At 36.3% G+C, this 21,690-nt stretch overlaps 1 protein-coding gene across 8 annotated transcripts in view; it reads left to right on the top strand.

Moving 5' to 3' along the window:
* ATRNL1 (attractin like 1) overlaps positions 1–21,690 on the top strand; it is an 810,133-nt gene that overhangs the window by 218,093 nt on the left and 570,350 nt on the right. For all 8 annotated transcript variants that reach the window (XR_015155896.1, XR_015155897.1, XM_086379578.1 and 5 more), the window contains one exon: positions 4,817–4,954. Coding sequence is in view for 6 of the 8 variants with exons in the window: in XM_086379578.1 (XP_086235704.1) it covers positions 4,817–4,954 (138 nt within the window). In the remaining 2 variants the exon portion in view is untranslated. The remainder of the gene's footprint in view (positions 1–4,816; positions 4,955–21,690) is intronic.

Consider the following 21,690-nt stretch of genomic DNA (forward strand, 5'->3'; position numbering starts at 1 on the left):
AAGCATTATAAATATGGTTCAGGTTATCTCTTAAGTATGCCAGAGATTATATCTCCTGGTCATCTGGGTTTTGAAACCCAAACCCACTAGCTCTGCTTGCCTAGTCCCATGTATAGTAAAGTTCTGTCACTAGCTCCAGCTTCTCTTTAACATTCTTCTTTTGAATCCCAGTTTTATTTTTAGCAATGATAATTCCCTTTTCTTTTAAAGGACTATGTTTTGAAAAAAATCTTTTGGGTAAATTTTAGTCTTGACTTTCTGTGTGTATTTTTTTGAATTCTATTGAGAATGCCAAGCATATATTTTTTAATGTCTTACATCTGTTTTAGAGAACACATATTTTTCAAAACTATGTATTTTATTTGCATATCAAATGTATTTTTCATGATGTTCTATTTTGAGTTTTTTTCTGTTTGTATGTATATATGTGAAGAGCCATCTGGACTAGTTTTAAAATTTAAACAAAACAATATGGATGACTTCTGTTTAGTTTCACTCATGTTACAGAACCAAATTGTTACTAGAACTGTTCAAGTAACAGTGGATCCTGGAAGAACTGTTAGGTACAAGCTTACATTACCCTTTGATCCAACAAGCTGATGGTAGTGGAGAATAGAGCATCGTCCTAGGTTTCGTGGTGTATCCTTTTCCTGTATGTTTGATACAGTTGTTACTCCTGGGTCCTGCTCTCTATCACATGCCTTCTTTGCCATACTAGTTACAAACTGCAAGAATGACCATATATATTTTTTTTTCTGGAAATTTTGCAGCAGTTAGGTCTAAATTATATCAGCCTTCTGTATGGTATATTCATTACTTGGAACCTTAGACTTTGCCCTATCACATTCTAGCAGCAGTATGGAGGCTAACAATGATGTGCTTCTGGATTGCACCATAACCCAGAGCTGCCTTCAGAACTTCTCACTTTTAGGAAGGTTACAGTTCAGTGGCATTATGCCAGAAGTCCTCCTTTAATTCCAAGAGATATAGTAGGTTTCTACTTTCTAGTTTTATTTATGTAGTTGTCATCCCAACATCTGTTGGATCATGGAAAAAGCAAGAGAATTCCAGGGAAACATCTACTTCTGCTTCATTGACTACACTAAAGCCTTTGACTGTGTGGGTCGCAACAAACTGTGGAAAATTCTTAAAGCGATGGGAATACCAGACCACCTTACCTGCCTCCTAGAAACACATATGCCAGTCAAGAAGCAACAGTTAGAACCAGATAAACAACAGACTGGTTCCAAATAGGGAAAGGATTATGTCAAGGCTGTATATTGTCACTCTGCTTATTTAACTTATTATTGTGAGATGCTGTATTGGATGAAGCACAAGCTGAAATAAAGAATGCTGGGAGTAATATCAATAACCTCAGATAATATGCAGATGACAGCACTCTTATGGCAGAAACTGAAGAGGAATGAAAGAACCTCTTGATAAAAGCTGTTGCTGCTGCTAAGTCACTTCAGTCGTGTCCGACTCTGTGCGACCTCATAGACGGCAGCCCACCAGGCTCCTCTATCCATGGGATTCTCCAGGCGAGAACACTGGAGTGGGTTGCCATTTCCTTCTCCAGTGCATGAAAATGAAAAATGAAAGTGAAGTCGCTCAGTTGTGTCCGACTCTTATCGACCCCATGGACTGCAGCCTACCAGGCTCCTCCGTCCATGGGATTTTCCAGGCAAGAGTGGGATGCCATTGCCTTCTCCACTTGATAAAAGAGGAGAGTGAAAAAACTGGTTTAAAACTCAACATTCAAAAAACTAAGATCATGGCATTTGATCCCATCACTTCATGGCAAATAGATGAAAAAACAATAGAAACAATGACAAACTTTATTTTCTTGCACTCCAAAATCACTACAGATGGTGACTGTAGCTATGAAATTAACAGATTCTTGCTCTTTGGGAGAAAAACTATGACAAACCCAGACAGTGTATTAAAAAGCAGAGACATCACTTTGCCAATAAAAGTGCGTCTAGTCAAACCTGTGGTTTTTCCAGTAGTCATGTATGGATGTGAGAGTTGGACTATAAAGAAAGCTGAGCTCTGAAGAACTGAGGCTTTTGAACTATGGTGTTGGAGAAGACTCTTGAGAGTCCCTTGGACTGCAGGAGATCCAACCAGTTAATCCTAAAGGAAATCAGGCCTGAATATTCATTGGAAGGACTCATGCTGAAGCGGAAGCTCCAATACTTTGGCCGCCTGATATGAAGAGCCAAATCATTAGAAAAGACCCTGATGCTGGGAAAGACTGAAGCCAGGATAAGAAGCGGATGACAGAGGACGAGATGGATGGCCATCACCAAGTCAATGGACATGAGTTTGAGCAAGCTCCGGGAAATGATGGAGGACAGGGAAGCCTGTGTGCTGCAGGCCATGGTGTCTCAGAAAGTAGGGCACAACTGAGAGACTGAACAACTACAACAACAACATCAGACTACAATTCCTGTTGTTGCTGGCAAGTTTTCTTATTATTTCATTGGTAATCTTTGAGGAGGATATTAGATGAGATTACTAAATTTAGTAATTTTTTTCAGAAGTTAAGGCATTTATGTTTCTGATGAAAAAAATGTAGCCAGGGGTTTCATAAAAATACTTGTAGTAACCTATCTCTTATTCTGACTTTTTCAGATAATACTTTACTTGTAGTAAGAACTCAATGAATTTTGTTTTTTTACCTGAGTGAATCAACCCTAGTGGCCTTACATAAAATTTTCTATAAAAAATGACTTAAAAATTTAAGCACAATTTTAAAAAATTAAAGTTCTTATCATTGTTTTCTCTTATTATAGTAGTAATATGAATTTATAGTAGAAAATTGATGATGTAGAAAAATCTTACTAAAGATAACCACCATTTTCCATGGGCATATTTATACATTTCAAAACATAAGTGTGGTCATTCTAGATATGGGTCAGAAAGATCCCCTGGAGAAGGGTTGGCTACTGAATCCAGTATTCTTGGGCTTCCCTTGTGGCTCAACTGGTACAGAATCCGCCTGCAATGCAGGAGACCTGGGTTTGGTCCCTGGGTTGGGAAGATCCCCTGGAGAAGGGAAAGGCTACCCACTCCAGTATTCTTGCCTGGAGAATTCCATGGACTGTATAGTCCAAGGGGTCACAAAGAGTCAGACATAACTAAGCAACTTTCACTTCACTTCACTTAGATGCAATGTTTGATTTCTTACTTTACTTACTTTATTATGAATGGTTTTCTTGTTATTAAATTTTCTCCAAGCTGTTTTGTAATATAAAGTTTGAAAACTATATTGTAATTCTCTCAGTTTTATTAGGAGTAAGATTATTGTACATTTTTCCTTGATGGCTGCATGCCGTTTTTATACTATGTTATAGTAGAATTTTTCTGTAGAATATACAGAAAATTTCTGTAATATATAGGTATTTATTTTTTTACTCTCTTTCTTTACCCTTTGATGTTAACTCATGTTGATGACCTAGTCTCTTGGGATTTCCCTCTTACTTTCAAATTTTGTACATAGAGTATGTGTGAAATTTAATATCTGATCTTTGATTCATACATCCTGATTGTGTGTTTGTTGCTGCTACTGATTAGATGTGTTGCTTAATCCTGGCTTTTTGATCTTGGAAACAATCCTGACAATAGTACCTTCTATACAAAACTGTTGTGAGGATTAAATTACATAATTCATATATACCACTTGGTGTTCTATCTTGCAGTGGGTTAGTAATTACAATATTTAAGAAAACTGATGCAGTATGTGAACTGACAAAGCAGAATAGATAACAGCACAGACTATTGCAATCGATTTAATAATAGTGGCTTTACTGGTTTGAGGTGAGGGTGCTAATTAAATGCATAGTTGTAATAATAATGAAAATGATGATGTTTCTACAAAAAGTTACCAAAGTTAATATTATGCCCCCAATAGACAATAAACAGGAGCTTTCATATATAAACTTTACTTCTCATCTGAAATTTTAAAATTCTATTGTAATATTAATATGAAAATATATTAGATCTGATATCAAGATATAAAATATCTCATGCTTCAAATTTCTTTGTTTTAGTTCACATTTCAAGTAAAATTTCTAGTAAGCCTTGAAGCTTTTCTTGCCCAAGAAGATAAACATTTATACAAATTAATTTAAAAGTACTATGTTAAATTTTACACCGATGTATTTTCTTGAAGTAAGGCCTTAGCATCACACAGTTTTCTCTGTTTATTGATCCTTTTTTATTATACCTAAGGACAAATGAAACATTTTAGCATTTTTATCAGAGCTATGTTATTTATTCTTGTGTTAACTTAATAGACATAACAGTCACATGCATCTTTAAGGACTATGTTAAAATGTATTCCTTCCTGGTGGCTCAGATGGTAAGGAATCTGGGTGCAGTTTGGGAGACCCAGGTTTGATCCCTGGTTTGGGAAGATCTCCTGGAGAAGAGAATGGCTACCTACTCCATTATTCTTGCCTAGAGAATTCCATGGACAGAGGAGCCTGGTGGGCTACAGTCCCTGGGGTTGAAAAGAGTCGAATGACTAAGCAAATAACACTTTGACTTTTCATTCTCTCCTTAGCTATAACTTTATGTTTCACTTTAATTTTTACCGTTATGTTTTACAGATCATAGGCAAAATTTATCCCATGTTAATATTTTGAGATGTATGTTAAAAAATAAAGAAAAAACACTTGGGAAATGCCATTTGTACTTTGCTGTCATTCAGATTGTAAAATAAATTCTTTGTCTTTATGGCAGTTATACTTGATATTGTTATGTAGGTATTATCAACCTTTTTTTTTTTTTTTTTTACTGTTTTCTTTAGCTTGCCAGTGTAATGGACATAGCACTTGCATCAATAATAATGTGTGCGAACAGTGTAAAAATCTTACCACAGGAAAGCAGTGTCAAGACTGCATGCCAGGTTATTATGGTGATCCAACCAATGGAGGACAGTGTACAGGTAATTATTTTTTCTTTCACTTCAATGTAGTTTTACTATAGGAAAGAAAATTAAGAAAGATGAGCCCCTTGTGGAAAATATATTTTATTAAAGAAGTTTTTTTCATTGAGCATTTTTGGAAGATAATATGTATTTATTGAGGGCTATGAACTATAAAAATTCTGTGATATACTTGCTTTAAGAAACTCCTACTTTTTCTTATTTGAAAATGAATACATATTTGCTATAGGAAACTTAGCAAATGCAGACAAATTAAATTTAGAAATTATGTGTCATCTCAGTATTCTGAAAAAAATCACTGCTTATAACTTATTTTTAATAATAGTAAGTGATCACTTTACATTTTAATTTAGAAATAAGAAATAAAGATTTTGTGTATGCCTTATATCTGGTAAGTTTTTGTTTGTTTTTGACAAACATAAGGTTTAAGAGAATGGGTTTGGAATCAGTTGTTGGCTGAAATTCCAGCTCTGCCACTGTTTAAATGTATGGCTTTGGGTAATTCACTTAACCTTAGAGAGTGCTTCATTTTTCTCATATGTAAAAGTGAAATGATAATACTTCATTGGATTGTTGTAAAGATCAAGTGAGATCATGTGTAATGGAGGCACATGTAATAGGAATTAAAGTACATTACAAGAGCATTGTAAGTGCTAACTATTACCATCTCAGGTTTTGATCCTGAAATCCTTTTATCTGTTTTCTTTCTCTGTCTTGCTACTTTTTTCTTCCAATTTTTTGAAAAATAAATTTTGGTCTTTCTTTAAAAAAATTTCTTTCAAGTTGTAATTTTTCAATAACTGTCTTCATTTCTAAGTTGGTCCTTGTTCCTTAAATCTTTACTCTACTTTTTCTAAATGGAGAGTGTCTGAATAGCACTCACAGAAAAGCTGTGGTAAGATGCAGAATCTTTAGAGAGAACTGGGCCTAGGGCTGATCTGGACAAAAATTTTAATACTACCTGCATTTTAAAACCACCTGCAAAGCTTTTTTAAAAATATGGATGTATAGGCCACTCCCTAAAATAATGAAATCAATCTCTTAGGTTAGGTCCTAGGGTGATTCTTGGTTCTTTAAGTCTGCCCAAACGACTCAAGTTTACAGTCAGAGTTGAGAAAGACAGAATGATGAGCTATGTCCTAGAGTCAATGAAACTGGCGGTAGCGGGTTTCCATTCATTTCTGCTGAATGGAAATTTTGCTGTGCCCTGATTGAGGCTCTAACACATGAATTGGTTGACACTTACATTTTCTGTGCTTGAGGTACTGTACTCATAGTTTATATTCATTGTCTCATTTCAAGACAACTGTAAGGGAGGAATCACAATTGCTTCCTTTTTAGGTACAGCCAAATATACAAAGAAGTTAAGTAAAATGCTCAAGATTATACTGCTACTAACAGGCAAAAAATATCTGATTCTTAGACCTAATTCTTGACTATCAATGCAGAAGTAGTGTTAATGTGAACAGGGAGGATCCAGGAACCCTTAGCCAAAAGCCACAGCTTAGTGCTGTGTTCAATGTGTAAAGAAGCTGCAGGAGATATCTGTACAATGGAATCCAAAAAATTCAGAGCTTGTCTATTATAATCATAGTATTATATTTTGTTATTTTATGTTTGTTGAGTAAAAAGAACCATCCTGTTTTCCAACGCTTTTTACTACTAAATTTTCTTTAGCCAAAAATTTCACTGGACAAAAAATGTATTTCAGATAGATTAGATAGATAATGATTATTTACAGGGCTTCCCAGGTGGTGTGGCTGATAGATTCTGTCTGCCCATGCAGGAAACACAGATTTGATCCCTGGTTTGGGAATATCCCAGGAGTAAGAAAGGGAAACCCACTCTAGTATTCTTGACGGGAAAATTCCATGGACAGCACAGAGTCAGACATGACTGAGCTACTGAGCACAGACACACACATACACACACACATGCACACACACACATATAAATGCTTTGTTTCCATGCCTTTAAGGAAAAAAACCATCTCTGGGTTTTTTTGTTTTTTTTTACATTGCAATTTTTATGTGTTTGCAACCTTTCAAATATTTATATATAATTGTTTTAATTTACTTTTATAAAAGTTATTTTATTTATGCTCTCCAAATTATTTTAATGCCTATATAACAGTGCATGGGGATTTTGTGAAGTAATTTGCTTAATATTTTCCTGTTATTTATATATTGCTTCCATCCATAGCCCCATTTTTAAAGGGTTTTTCTTAAATTGGGGTCAAATTCACATAGCATAATATTAACCATTTTAGGTTACAATTCAGTAGCATTTAGTTCCTTTATAATATTGTGTGACCATCGGCTCCATCAAGTTCCAAATTTTTTTTGTCACTCCAGAAGAAAATATCATATTTATTAAGCAGGTATTCCAAGCCCCTGGCAATCATTAAGCTGCTTTATGTATTTACTTGTTCTGAATATTTCATATAAATGGTATTATAAAATGTGTGACTTTTTGCCTGGCTTCTTTTACTTAGCCATAATATTTTTAATATTAATTCTTGTTGTAGTATCTATCAGTACTTCATTCCTTTTTACTGATGAATATTATTCCACTGTATACATGTATCACAGTAGTTTTACCCATTTATTTATTGATGCACATTGTTTTTTTCCCACCCTTTTTGGCTATTGTGAATACTGCTACTGAGAACATTACTGCACATGTTTTTTGGGGGGGATTTCAAATTTTTGGTTGTTTTATGTATCAACTAGAAGAGGAATTGCTGGGCCGCTACTCTTTTACTTTCTGTCACTTTGAATATCATTAGTCTAGATACCTCAGATAAGTGGAATTTTCAGAATTTGTCCTTGAGTGATTGGCTTGTTTCAGTTAGCAGGATGTCTTCAAGGTTCTTTCATGTTTTAACATATGTCAGAATATCCTTCCTTTTTATTGCTGAATATTCTGTTGTATATGTATACTACATTTTTTTGATCCATTCATCTGTTGAATACTTGAGTTGCTTACATCTTTTGACTATTATAAGTAATATTGCGATGAATATGGGTGTACAAATATTTGTTCTTTTTTTTTTTTTGGTCTCTTCATGTGCCTGTTTCACACTTGTATGTCTTTGGAGAAATGTCTATTTAAGTCCTTTGTTCACTTTTTATTTGGATTATTTGGTTTTGTTGTTGTTGAATTCTGAGTTCTTCATATATTCTAGTCATTGTTATTTAATTGCTAGGTCCTGTCTAACTCTTTTGCGACCCCTGGACTGTAGCCCATCAGACTCCTTTGTCCGTGGAATTTCCCAGGCAAGAATACTGGAGCAGGTTGCCATTTCCTTCTCCAGGGGATCTTTCCAACCCAGGGATCGAACCTGCGTCTCCTGCATTGGCAGGCGTATTCTTTACCACTGAGCTACCAGGGAAGCCCGTATTCTAGTTACGAGGCCCTTATCAGACATATGATTTGCAAATATTCTCTCCCGTTGTATAGGCTGTCTTTTCACTGTCTAGACAGTGTTCTTAAAGGCACAAAAGTTTTCAGTTTTGATGAAGTCCAGTTTATCTCTGTTTTTCTGTTATTGCTTGTGCTTTGGTGCATATCTAATAATCCAAGAATATAATGTCATGAAGATTACCCAAAGTATTATTTTAATTTTTTTGCCGACATAGGCAAAAGGAACCTTTGAATAACTCTATTAGCTAAAAGCTGTTTTAAATTAAAATAAGTTATTATTATTCCGACAGGCAGAGTGCTTTTAGAAATATGTTTCCCTTTGGGAATCATACTTCTCTGCTAGGTTTAAGATTAATTCAGTTATTTCATATTATTTTTGTTGCTGACATTATACATCTGTAGAGCTGAGGTACAATGCAATAGAAAATTAAAGAGAATGAAAGATAAATACCTTTCTTTTTTTGCTGTTGCACATTCTCTGGTAGTTTATGAAGCTTTAAATAATTCCTTATAGTTTCCTTGTTGCCCAAATTTGGCAAAATAATATTTTGCTGTCTGTGACTTTTCTATGGTGATGTGATATATGAAATTCATTTTTATTTCTTATAGCCACATTAGTTATCTAACTAAATCAAAAATATGCCACATGCAGTGAATTATATTTAATGCGGCAAAGGCTAAAATCAATTTATAAAAAAATGAGAGGCAAAGTTTATTTCTTCATTTTTTTTCATTCACCTCATTGAGAAAAGTTCATTTTTCCCTTAGTATTTGCATTTATTAAAATTCAAAGTCCATAGTGGTATTAAGGGAAGTGAGGAAATAGATTTATATTTAAATGGTAAGGCTTAAATGTACTGTAGATGTAGATATTCTTTTAAAAATTCAGCCTACTAAAGCCCTTTAACATTGTTGTAAATATATAAACGTACTTACAAACTTTTGTTAGTTGTTTTTAAACTATGGTATATTTATGGCTGTTCTATTAGTGCAATTAACTATTGAGAGTGCTTTACTATTAAGCTATTTTATTTGTTATTAATGTTCAGTCAGATTCCTTGATACATACTTATTCTGGTGCTGATAACTATTTATCTTCCCAGGTGATGCTCATTGTAAAGAATCCGCCTGCCATTGCAGGAGACATAAGAGCTATGGGTTCAATCCCTGGGTCAGGAGGAACCCCCGGAGAAGGAAATGGCAACCCACTCCAGTATTCTAGCCCAGAAAATTCCATTGACAGAGAATTACAGTCCATGGGGTCACAAAGAGTTGGACACGACTGAGCATGCACACACACATCTATCTGTCTGTCTATCTGTCTATCTGTATACGTAGCTATAAAAGAACATACCATTGTTAAGTGTTTGGGCTTTGAAATCATGCTGATTGGATTCATATATTGGCACTGTCACTGTCTCCTTGGGTAGTTATTTCACCTCTTAGTGTCTCCCTTTACTCACCTGCAAAATGCAGCTGAATTTCATTTATTGTGTGGCTTGAGCAAACAGGAAATAACATGTGTTTCTAGCAAATGTTAGCTTAACAGTGCAAGCTGTTATTGCATATTATTATTATTTAGAACATCATTAGGGTTAAGTATTTTAATATAAGCGTATGAATCATATTTGTGGGACAGTATTGCTTTTGCTCTGTTATCTCCAATATGACTGATACATTTCAGTCGAGAAAATAAGTAGAGAAAATTTCATTGAATAAGAGTAACAGCTCAATGTGCTACAACAATTCAACACTCATTATACTGTATTACTTTGTGGTGAAGGATTATTCTTCAATTCCCCAATTATTGACTACTTACTATATGCAAAGTAGTATGTTAGGACTTAAATTTATATACAGTTGACTTAACAGAGATTTGAGCTGCTCAGGTCCGCTGGTACATGAACTTTTAAAACAGTAAATGCTGTAGTACTACACTGTCTGCAGTTTATTGAGTCTTGTGTATAGAGGATGTGTAACTGTGTGTAGGGGGAACCTGATATCTGGAGGAACTGCACATATGGAGTGCCCGACTACAAATTATATAGGATTTATCTGTTGCACAGAAGGTTGGCATCAGCAAACCCTTTGTTCTAGGATCAACTGAACATTGTGTAGGTGCTTTAATAGTGTTATGTGGAAGCTGAATGACGGAGAAGGCGGTGGCACCCCACTCCAGTACTCTTGCCTGGAAAATCCCATGGGCGGAGGAGCCTGGTAGGCTGCAGTCCATGGGGTCGCTAGAGTCGGACACGACGGAGCGACTTCACTTTCACTTTTCACTTTCCTGCATTGGAGAGGGAAATGGCAACCCACTCCAGTGTTCTTGCCTAGAGAATCCCAGGGACGGGGGAGCCTGGTGGGCTGCCGTCTGTGGGGTCACACGGAGTCGGACACGACTGAAGCAACTTAGCAGGCACGCAGAAGCTGAATGACAGAATCACGGACTAAGATTAGTTTTCATGAGAGTATTGGGTAGGCCCTTGAAATTGAGGGCAGTTTACAAGCTTAATTTTATGTGATTGTCATTAGTTGCATGTTTTCACAACTTTCTCTGAATATAAGAAACTAAGCTATAGTGTTATTAATCTTAAAAATATTTTAATATATTTAGATATATTTTTTGTTTCATTATTCATAGAATGTACCATAAGACAAAAGCTCTCCATACTGAAATATACAGACATTTAAACAAATGCGGTCTTGGGACTTCCCTGGTGGTCCAGTGGTTAAGACTTCACCTTCCAGTTCAGGGGGTGTGGGTTCGATCCCTAGTCAGGGAACTAAGATCCCAATGCCTTGTGGCTAGCAAAACAAAACATAAAGCAGAATGCATATTGTAACACATTCAGTAAAGACTTTCAAAATGATCCACGTTAAAAAAATCTTAAAAAATGCAATCTTGTACGAATAATTTGCTTCATCTAGGTCTTACTTTTTTTTTAGTTTACTGCAAGATGTCTAATGGGTTTTGTTGATGTTACAAATAAATTCTTTTCCTCTAACATTGCATGCATAACTTGTTTTAGTAAATCCGATTTTGTATTTGCTTATGTCTTTTAGTTCATTTTATTATTCTTTTTTTAGGTTCTTAAATAGTATACTTATATGATTTTCTTTCTGTATATTTTTACTTTCAATAGTGTTAAGTAATTATTTTTCAGTCTGGGATATAAAGAGTTCTTTCAACATAGTGACAGTTCTATTTTTACCTTTGTTTCTTAATAGCAAAACTTATGTTTTTCTTTTTGGCATGCTATTAATATCTGTCCCTAGCAGGCTTTTACAGAAACAGTTAAAACTTTACTAAACACACTGGGCTATTCTCTGAGACTTGAGGATAGTAAAGAAGATGAATGAACTCTTCCTTCTCTCTGCTGAAATAAGAAATTTTTTTCATTTTAAACCTTCCTTACATATTGCAGATTGTTCATAGAGGTTGAAAATTTATACCCAAATGAACTTGAGCATTTCTTAAGTGTAAGAGTTTAATTCTCTCAAAATGGGAGCATTGGCCTGAATAATCTAAAGATGCAGATAACAAAAATCAGTGGATATGGAAATCTTGTTTCTGTGGATTATTTTGACACAACAAAGTTAAAAATGTGTATTTTCTGAGTATACATTATCATCCTGTGTGGCCAAGAAACGGCAATATGAGATTTTAAATATTTCAAAGCGAGGACACTAAATAAATAATTGCATTTATATGGTGATATTTAGCATAGGGTATAGTCATGAAGCTATACTTTGACCTAAAATTCTCTTAAATGACATTTTTATATAAATTTAAGAAAATGAGAGAGCCTTTTAAAATAGAGCTGCTCGTTTCATCTGCCTGGTTAAAAAAACAGTTGGTGCACAGTTTCTGTACTATTTTTAGCTAGTTTCTCTTCTCTTTATACTAAATATTAAAAACAATATATTTGACTGGGTTGGGTCTTAGCTGCAGCATTTGGGATCTTAAGTCTTCGTTGTGGCCTGTGGAATCTAGTTCCCTGACCAGGGATTGAACCCCGGCCTCTGCATTGGGAGCATGGAGTCCTAACTACTGGACCCCCAGGGAAGTCCCTATACTAATTTTTTGATATCCTTTGTTTACCTTGTAGAGGGGTTTCTTTACATCAAATGCTCAGTAGCCCTGTTTTCTTTTTCTACTCCATCTTTCAAGCTCTTTTCATACTTTTCGTCCTCATAAAAGGAACTTTAAAAGACAAGAAGAACTTTAAGGACAAGAAGAGTTTATGAAAACTCTTTGGCCCTGATATCATCAGGTATTTTAGAATGACCTTTGATTGTGGATTATTAGAAGATGCAGTTTAATCCTCTTTTCTCTTAGATTCCTATTGCAAGAATGTCTGTGGGCTGTCTCATGAAACCGCTAGAGATATTAGTCAGTGAATTTCTAAGAGCTGGGAACTTTTCCATGCATGACTGACTTTGGGACTTTCCTCATCATCTCCCTTCTCACTTTTTATTGCAGAGTTTACTAACTAAATTTTTTTCTCTGATTTTTTGCATTTGTTTAATGGTTTTTAGGCTCCTAGACATAATGTAGATTATCTCCACCTCTGATTTGTAAGTTTTTGACCGAGAAGTGTGTCACATGAATGCTTTCTTTTCATTAGTAAGTTCACTATATATATTATGGAATTAAAAAAAAAGGAAGAAAAACTATTCAATGGTTTTCAGTTCAGTTCAGTTGCTCAGTCATGTCCAACTCTTTGTGACCCCATGGACCACAGAACGCCAGGCCTCCCTTTCCACCACCAACTCCCAGAGTTTACCCAAACTCATGTCCATTGAGTCGGTGATGCCATCCAACCATATCATCCTCTGTGGTCCCCTTCTCCTCCTGCCTTCAATTTTTCGCAGCATCAGGGTCTTTTCTAAGGAGTCAGCTCTTCGCATCAGTTGAGTTGAGTTCAGTCGCTCAGTCTTGTCTGACTCTCTGCGACCCCATGAATCGTAGCACACCAGGCCTCTCTGTCCATCACCAACTCCCGGAGTCCACCCAGACTCATGTCCATTGAGTCAGTGATGCCATCCAGCCATCTCATCCTCTGTCGTCCCCTTCTCCTCCTGCCCCCAATCCCTCCCAGCATCACAGTCTTTTCCAATGAGTCAACTCTTCGCATGATGTGGCCAAAGTACTGGAGTTTCAGCTTTAGCATCTTTCCTTCCAAAGAAATCCCAGGGCTGATCTCCTTCAGAATGGACTGGTTGGATCTCCTTGCAGTCCAAGGGACTCTCAAGAGTCTTCTCCAACACCACAGTTCAAAAGCATCAATTCTTCGGCGCTCAGCTTTCTTCACAGTCCAACTCTCACATCCATACATGACCACAGGAAAAACCATAGCCTTGACTAGACGGACCTTTGTTGGCAAAGTAATGTCTCTGATTTTGAATATGCTATCTAGGTTGGTCATATCTTTCCTTCCAAGGAGTAAGCGTCTTTTAATTTCATGGCTGCAGTCACCATCTGCAGTAATTTTGGAGCCCCCAAAAATAAAGTCTGACACTGTTTCCACTGTTTCCCCATCTATTTCCCATGAGGTAATGGGCCCAGATGCCAAATCTTCGTTTTCTGAATGCTGAGCTTTAAGCCAACTTTTTCACTCTCCTCTTTCACTTTCATCAAGAGGCTTTTGAGTTCCTCTTCACTTTCTGCCATAAGGGTGGTGTCATCTGAATATCTGAGGTTATTGATATTTCCCCTGGCAATCTTGATTCCAGCTTGTGCTTCTTCCAGACCAGCGTTTCTCATGATGTACTCTGCATATAAGTTAAATAAGCAGGGTGACAATATACAGCCTCGACAAACTCCTTTTCCTATTTGGAACCAGTCTGTTATTCCATGTCCAGTTCTAACTGTTGCTTCCTGACCTGCATACAAATTTCTCAAGAGGCAGATCAGGTGGTCTGGTATTCCCATCTCTTTCAGAATTTTCCACAGTTTATTGTGATCCACACAGTCAAAGGCTTTGGCATAGTCAATAAAGCAGAAGTAGATGTTTTTCTGGAACTCTCTTGCTTTTTCCATGATCCAGCAGATGTTGGCAATTTGATCTCTGGTTCCTCTGCCTTTTCTAAAACCAGCTTGAACATCAGGAAGTTCATGGTTCACATATTGCTGAAGCCTGGCTTGAAGAATTTTGAGCATTACTTTACTAGCATATGAGATGAGTGCAATTGTGCAGTAGTTTGAGCATTCTTTGGCATTGCCTTTCTTTGGGATTGGAATGAAAACTGACCTTTTCCAGTCCTGTGGCCACTGCTGAGTTTTCCAAATTTGCTGGCATATTGAGTGCAGCACTTTCACAGCATCATCTTTCAGGATTTGAAATAGCTCCACTGGAATTCTATCACCTCCACTAGCTTTGTTCATGGTGGTGCTTTCTAAGGCCCACTTGACTTCACATTCTAGGTTGTCTGGCTCTAGGTCAGTGAACACACCATCGTGATTATCTGGGTCATAAAGATCTTTTTTGTACAGTTCTTCTGTGTATTCTTGCCACCTCTTCTTATTGCATCAAGTGGCCAAATATTGGAGTTTCAGCTTTAACATCAGTCCTTCCAATGAACACTCAGGACTGATCTCCTTTAGGATAGACTGGTTGGATCTCCTTGCAGTCCAAGGAACTCTCAAGAGTCTTCTCCAACACCACAGTTCAAAAGCATCGATTCTTCGGCACTCAGCTTTGTTTATAGTCCAGCTCTCACATCCATACATGACTACTGGAAAAACTATAGCCTTGACTAAATGGACCTTTGTTGGCAAAGTAATGTCTCTGCTTTTTAATATGCTATCTAGGTTGGTCATAATTTTCCTTCAAAGGAGTGAGTGTCTTTTAATTTCATGGCTGCAATCACCATCTGCAGTGATTTTGGAGCCCAGAAAAATAAAGTCAGCCACTGTTTCCACTGTTTCCCCATCTATTTGCCATGAAATGATGGGACCAGATAATAATACTTAACCTACTGGGGACAAGATAGAAACCATCAAAGTGTTCAATGTTTCCCTTTAGTTTTGCTTGATGTAATGCTTAGCTTCCTCATCATGTTTTACTTTAGGTTTTATGTTGCAAGGAACTGGCACAATTTGTTTTTTAAAAAGTAAGATAAGGTGTTATAATTTAAAGACCAAAATGGCTCTAACCCTAAACCTACAAATGTTGAGGAATTCCTATTAGCTTCAAATGACAGGCGTAGGATGAAAATGAAGAGGTGAATTTAAATTGGGGGGTACTACTCATATTCTAAAACATATAAAACATTTATTTAGTATGCTACAGAAAATTAGAGGTTAACTAAGAAGCTCTCAGCATGTATTTATCTTTTTCTGATACTTACAGATTTTTTCAAAAGCAAAATCAAGCTAAATACCAATTTACATACACACTTTTTCATATCTCAAAACTACTCAGTGATGGTGGCGAAGTTAATTATATATTAGAAATGCCTAGAGCAGGTGTAAGAAAGCACCAGCATAAATACTGTCTGTAAATAGTTCATAAACATATTAAAGTCTGTCTTAACATATTATTTAGGAAGAAATGCCTTTTCTTCACAGGTCCATTTTTATATATCATAAGACCTCAATGTAAGTGTTAGCTTTTTTCTTAATCACATATAATTTTATCTATACGTTGTATATTGCTTTTTCTTTCAAATTTTAGTAAATAAAATTTACTAATTTTACAATAACCATGGTCTATGCTTTTAAGCTTTAAAGCAACTATATAAACATTTAATTGTATATTTAGCATATAGTTTATGTTTTTCATAAATTGTATGTATAACAGCCTAGTTTATTAAGCAATTTTAACTTATTTTTGACTTCTTATTAAGCATTTCTGTAGAAGACCAGTATTATTCAAATTAATGTTCATAAACTAAATTCAGTAACTATTATGTGAAAGAATGTTCTCCCTTCACCCGCATCTTTAGGCTCGATTTCTATGGTACCTTTGACTTCTTCTTTTTCTTCAACCCTTGTGCCCCAGACAGACTCCACGTTGTGTGGTATCTGTGCCCTCCTTTGTATTCCATTCCCCTCATTAGTTTAGGTCCTCGTGAGTCGTCTTCTCTTCGACTGCTGACGGAGGTTACAGATTACCTGTAATGTTATGTGTTGTTCTTTGTTGTTTAGTTGCTAGGTTGTGTCCGACTCTTTTGTGATTCCATGGACTGTAACCCCAGGTTCCTCTGTCCATACGATTTCCCAAGCAAGAAAACTAAGGTCTTGCCGTTTCCTTCTCCAGGAGTTTTTCCTGACCTAGGGATCAAGCTCATTTCTTCTACATCGGCAAGCAGATTCTTTACCACCGAGCCACCCGGGAAGCCCTAAAATGGAATGGATTTTTATTAAATATTTGTTGAGTTAGTGAACGATTACCCTCCTTATATGCAGTCTCTCCATTTGTAATCCACCTTTATACCTCCTTTATCGGAAGACAAAGACACATTTTCGTCCCTCAAAATTCAGTGATTTTATGACCATTTCCAAAATTTTTCATCGCTTCCAGAGTATCTGTGAAATAAGTAAAAACTCCTTGACAAGACATTCAAGGCCTTTTATGCTCTGACCCTGAGGGATATTTCTGGTTTAATATCCTACCATGGTTCTCATATTCTACCACATCTTTACTTCTTCTCTGTGTCCACAGTTAAGATTCTGACATTTTCCTAGTCAGCCAAGCTCCAGGAATTATATTAAAAACATATATAACTAATATTTAATAGTTATTTGTATCAGGAATATTGCTAAGAAATTTCCCTAATGTTTTTCATTCTCTCCTAAGCATTCTTTCAAGTATGTACTATTACATCCATTTTACAGAGAAGTAAAAGACATAGGGCCAGAGAGTCATGTAAAAGGTTAAGCCAGCAAGTGATGGGACCAGAATTCAAATGTGGACTCCCAGATTCTTGTGCTCCAAAGCAAGTGTGTACTTATTCTGTTGAATAAACAGTGGTCACCTCTTATGCATTTAAAAGCCATAATTGAACTGCCATTGTCTGGCTGTGTTTATCTTTTCTTTAGCTTAACCCGTTGTAATTATTCCTAAATAGTTCATCTTCTCTCTTTTTTTTTCACTTGATCATTTGTTCTTCTCTATGATATTCACAATATTGTTTCTTTACACCTCATCTCCAGTCGCTTCTTTATATTAACCCAACTCTTCACCCGTTTTTCTGATGTTTACTTTCCTGGACATTACTGTGCCTCTGCACTCCATTACGCATTTTTCAAATGTCAGCTGAGGGGAAATTCAGCCTTAAAACTTGTACTTTCCATCCTGACTTCAGGCAGCTTTTGTACCTTCACGGTGATAGCCGTCAGTGTTTTTGTAATTTATTGTTCTCGTGTCTTTCTAAGTAGAATGTGAACTTCTTGATGAGAAAAGTTTTGTCTTACGTTTAAAAACTCATTTTATGTTATCTCTGTGTCCCTATTACATAGTTAGTGGTACTGTGCTTGGTATGCAGTTAATCCATTGCTAAATTAGTTACTCAGAAAATATAATGTTTGTGTGATACGTTTTACTCACTTTCATATAATCCAAGAGAAAGTGGAATTCAGACTTTCTGGCTAGATGGCTTTCACATTTCAACCAGTTGTTTCACTTTAGAGCCAGAGGTAAAAAGCAGGTTATGATTTTTGGCATGTTAATTTTTCAGTTTTATTTTTCAGTAATAGAGGCAAGAAGCAATATTGACTCAAAGTATATATATTGTTTTTCTCTAAATGAGGGTTAGTTTTAATAATTATAAATGGTGTTTCAGTCTGAACCTATAACATATACTGAGTAATAATCCAGTATTTTGTATGTACATTTTTCATTAAGTACTGATAAAAGGAGTTATATGAAGTTTGGATAAGGAATAAAATGGAATTTGTGTAATTCTTTTCAGTTTCTAGTTTTTCAGACAATACAATAGAATCTTGGTGTCTGACTTCCCTAAGCTTACCATCTACATTTCACTTCACTAACCTATTAATTTGGGGTCATTTTAGTGAATGTATCATCCTATAAATGTTTTCAGCTGACATCAAAAATATTTATTTCCCTATACTATATGATTTGTGTATTTAATGATTTTAAGAGTATATTTTGTTTATTCTTCTATCTGCCAGCAGTTAACTCTTTCAAGTTCAAAGCTGTATTGTGATTATGAATCCCATTGTAATAGAAGGCATTTGGATAATTCTTCACATAGGGTGACTTTTCTTTTAAAAGTAGGGACTAATATTTTCTTGAGAAATAAAATCATTTTTTATTTTATATATTGTTAACCACGTCCCTTCACTCAAAAGTATAAAAACAAACCCTTAGTAACATACAAGAAAAACAAGGAACTCTTCAAATGCAGTTAGCATGTTATTACTGACTTATAAGTAGAATACATAAAAGTGTATTTTATTGTCTGTTTTTAAGTGTAGATATATTTAATCTTTTCAAAGTCAAAAAGGTCTATTAATTTTGGGGAGCATAATTTTACACAGAAAAGTTGTTTAGGATATTCTTTCAAATTTGTTTTTTTTTCTTCTTATCTCTCAGTTAAATATCATAGGCTTGATGTCCCTCTTTTCCTTAAACATTTTTGGATTTATTTCTTAAAACCTGGGAATTCTCTTATCTACATTATAGTTATAGAAATCAGGCCAGTAACATTGATGCTTATTGTTATTAAACATAGAACTTAGTGCACACAAGATATGACTCTACAGTGAATATCACCAGATGGTCAACACCAAAATCAGATTGATTATATTATTTGCAGCCAAAGATGCAGAAGCTCTATACATCAGCAAGAACAGGACCTAGTGCTGACTGTGGCTCAGGTCATGAGCTCCTTATTGCAAAATTCAGGCTTAAATTGAAGAGAGGGGTAGGCTCTTGAGAGTCCCTTGGACAGTAAGGAGATCAAACTCATCAATCCTAAAGAAAATCAACCCTGTTCACTGGAGGGTCTGATGCTGAAGCTGAAGCTCCTTTACTTTGGCCACCTGAAGCAAAGAGCCAGTTCATTGGAAAAGACCCTTACACTGGTAAAGATTGAGGTTAGGCAGAGAAGGAGGTGATGAAGGATGAGATGGTTGGATGGCATCATTGACTCAATGGACATGAGTTTGAACAAACCCTGGGAGATAGTGAAAGACAGGGAAGGCTGGCGTGCTGTAGTCCATGGGGGTCACAAAGAGTCGGACACCGCTGAGCAACTGAACAACAAGAGGGACAACCATTAGACCATTCAGGTATGACCTAAAACAGAGCCCTTATGATTATACAGTGGAGGTGACAAATAGATTCAAGGGATGAGATTTGGTAGACGGAGTGTCTGAAGAACTATGAATGGAATGTTGTAACATTGTACAGGAGATGGTGATCATAACCATCCCCAAGAAAAAGAAATGCAAGAAAGCAAAGTTGTTATCTGAGAAGACTTTACAAATAACTGATAAGAGAAGCAAAAGGCAAAGGAGAAAGGAAATGATATACCCAACTGAATGCAGAGTTCCAGAGAAGAGCAAGGAGAGATAAGAAAGCCTTCCCAGATGAACAATGCAAAGAAATAGAGGGAAACAACAGAATGGGAAAGACTAGAGATTTCTTCAAGAAAATTGGAGATACCAAGGGAACATTTCATGCAAAGATGGGCACAGTAAAGGACAGAAATGGCAAGTACCTAACAGAAGCAGAAGAGATTAAGAAGAGATGGCAAGAACACACAGATGAACTGTACGAAAAGGTCTGAATGAACCAGATAACCATGATGGTCTGGTCACTCACTTAGAGCCAGACATCCTGGCGTGCGAAGTGAAGTAGGCCTTAGGAAGCATCACTATGAACAGAGCTAGTTGAGGTGATGGAATTCCAGGTGAGCTGTTTAAAAACCTAAACGATAATGCTGTAAAAGTGCTGCACACAGTATGTCAACACATTTGGAAAACTCAGCCATGGCTACAGGACTGGGAAAGGTCAGTTTTAATTCTAATTCCAAAGAAAGGCAATGCCAAAGAATATTGGAAAGTTTTGCTCATTTCACATGCTGGCAATGTAATACTCAAAATCCTTCAAGCTAGGCTTCAACAGTAGGTGAACTGAGAACTTCCAGATGTATAAGCTGGATTTAGAAAAGGCAGAGGAACCAGAGATTAAATTGCCAACATCTGTTGGATCATAGGAAAAGCAAGGGAACTCAAAAAAAAAAAAAAAAAGAAACCATCTACTTCTGCTTCACTGACTACATTAAGTCTTTGAATATGTAGATCACAACAAACTGTGGAAAATTCTTAAAGAGATAGGAACACAAAACCACCTTACCTCTCTCCTGAAACCTGTATGCAGGTCAAGAAACAACAGTTAGAACCAAACGTGGGACAGACTAGTTCCAAATTGGGGAAGGAGTACGTCAAGGCTGTATATTGTCACCCTGCTTGTTTAACTTATATGCAGAGTATATCATGAGAAATGCTGGACTGGAAGAAGCACAAGCTGGAATCAAGATTGCAGGGAGAACAATCAATAACCTCACATACACAGATGACACCACCCTTATGGCAGAAAGTGAAGAGGAACTAAAGAGCCTTTTAATGAAGGTTGAAAGAGGAGAGTGAAAAAGCTGACTTAAAACTCAGCATTCAAAAAACAAAGATCATGGCTTCCGGTCCTGTCACTTCATGGCAAATAGATGGGAAATAATGGAAACTGTGATAGACTTTATTTTCTTGTGCTCCAAAATCACTGCGGACAATGACTGCAGCCATGAACTTAAAAGACATTTGCTCCTTGAAAGAAAAGCTATGACCAAGCTAGACATCTATTATAAAGCAGAGACATTACTTTGTGGACAAAGGTCCATATAGTCAAAGCTCTTGTTTTTCCAGTAGTCGTGTATGGATGTGAGAGTTGGACCATAAAGAATGTTGAGCACTAAATAATTGATTATTTTGAACTGTGATTTTGGAGAAGACTCTTGAGAGTCCCTTAAACTGGAAGGAGATCAAACCAGGCAACCCTGAAGAAAATCAACCTTGAATATTCACTGGAAGAGCTGATGCTGAAGCTGAAGCTCCCAATACTTTGGCCACCTGATGCGTAGAGCTGATTTATTAGAAAAGACCCTGATGCTGGGAAGGATTGAAGCCAGGAGAAGAAGTGGGCAACATGGGATGAGATGGTTGGATGGTGTTACCTATTCAATGGACATGAGTTTGAGTAGGCTCTGGAGATGGTGAAGGACACGGTTGCCTGGCGTGCTTCAGTCCATGGGGTTGCAAGGAGTCAAACATGACTGAATGA

The sequence above is a fragment of the Bos grunniens genome, chromosome 26 (genome assembly GCF_055505025.1).
Source record: "Bos grunniens cultivar Pamir isolate PY7600 chromosome 26, Bosgru_T2T1.0, whole genome shotgun sequence".
Lineage (NCBI taxonomy): Eukaryota > Metazoa > Chordata > Mammalia > Artiodactyla > Bovidae > Bos > Bos grunniens.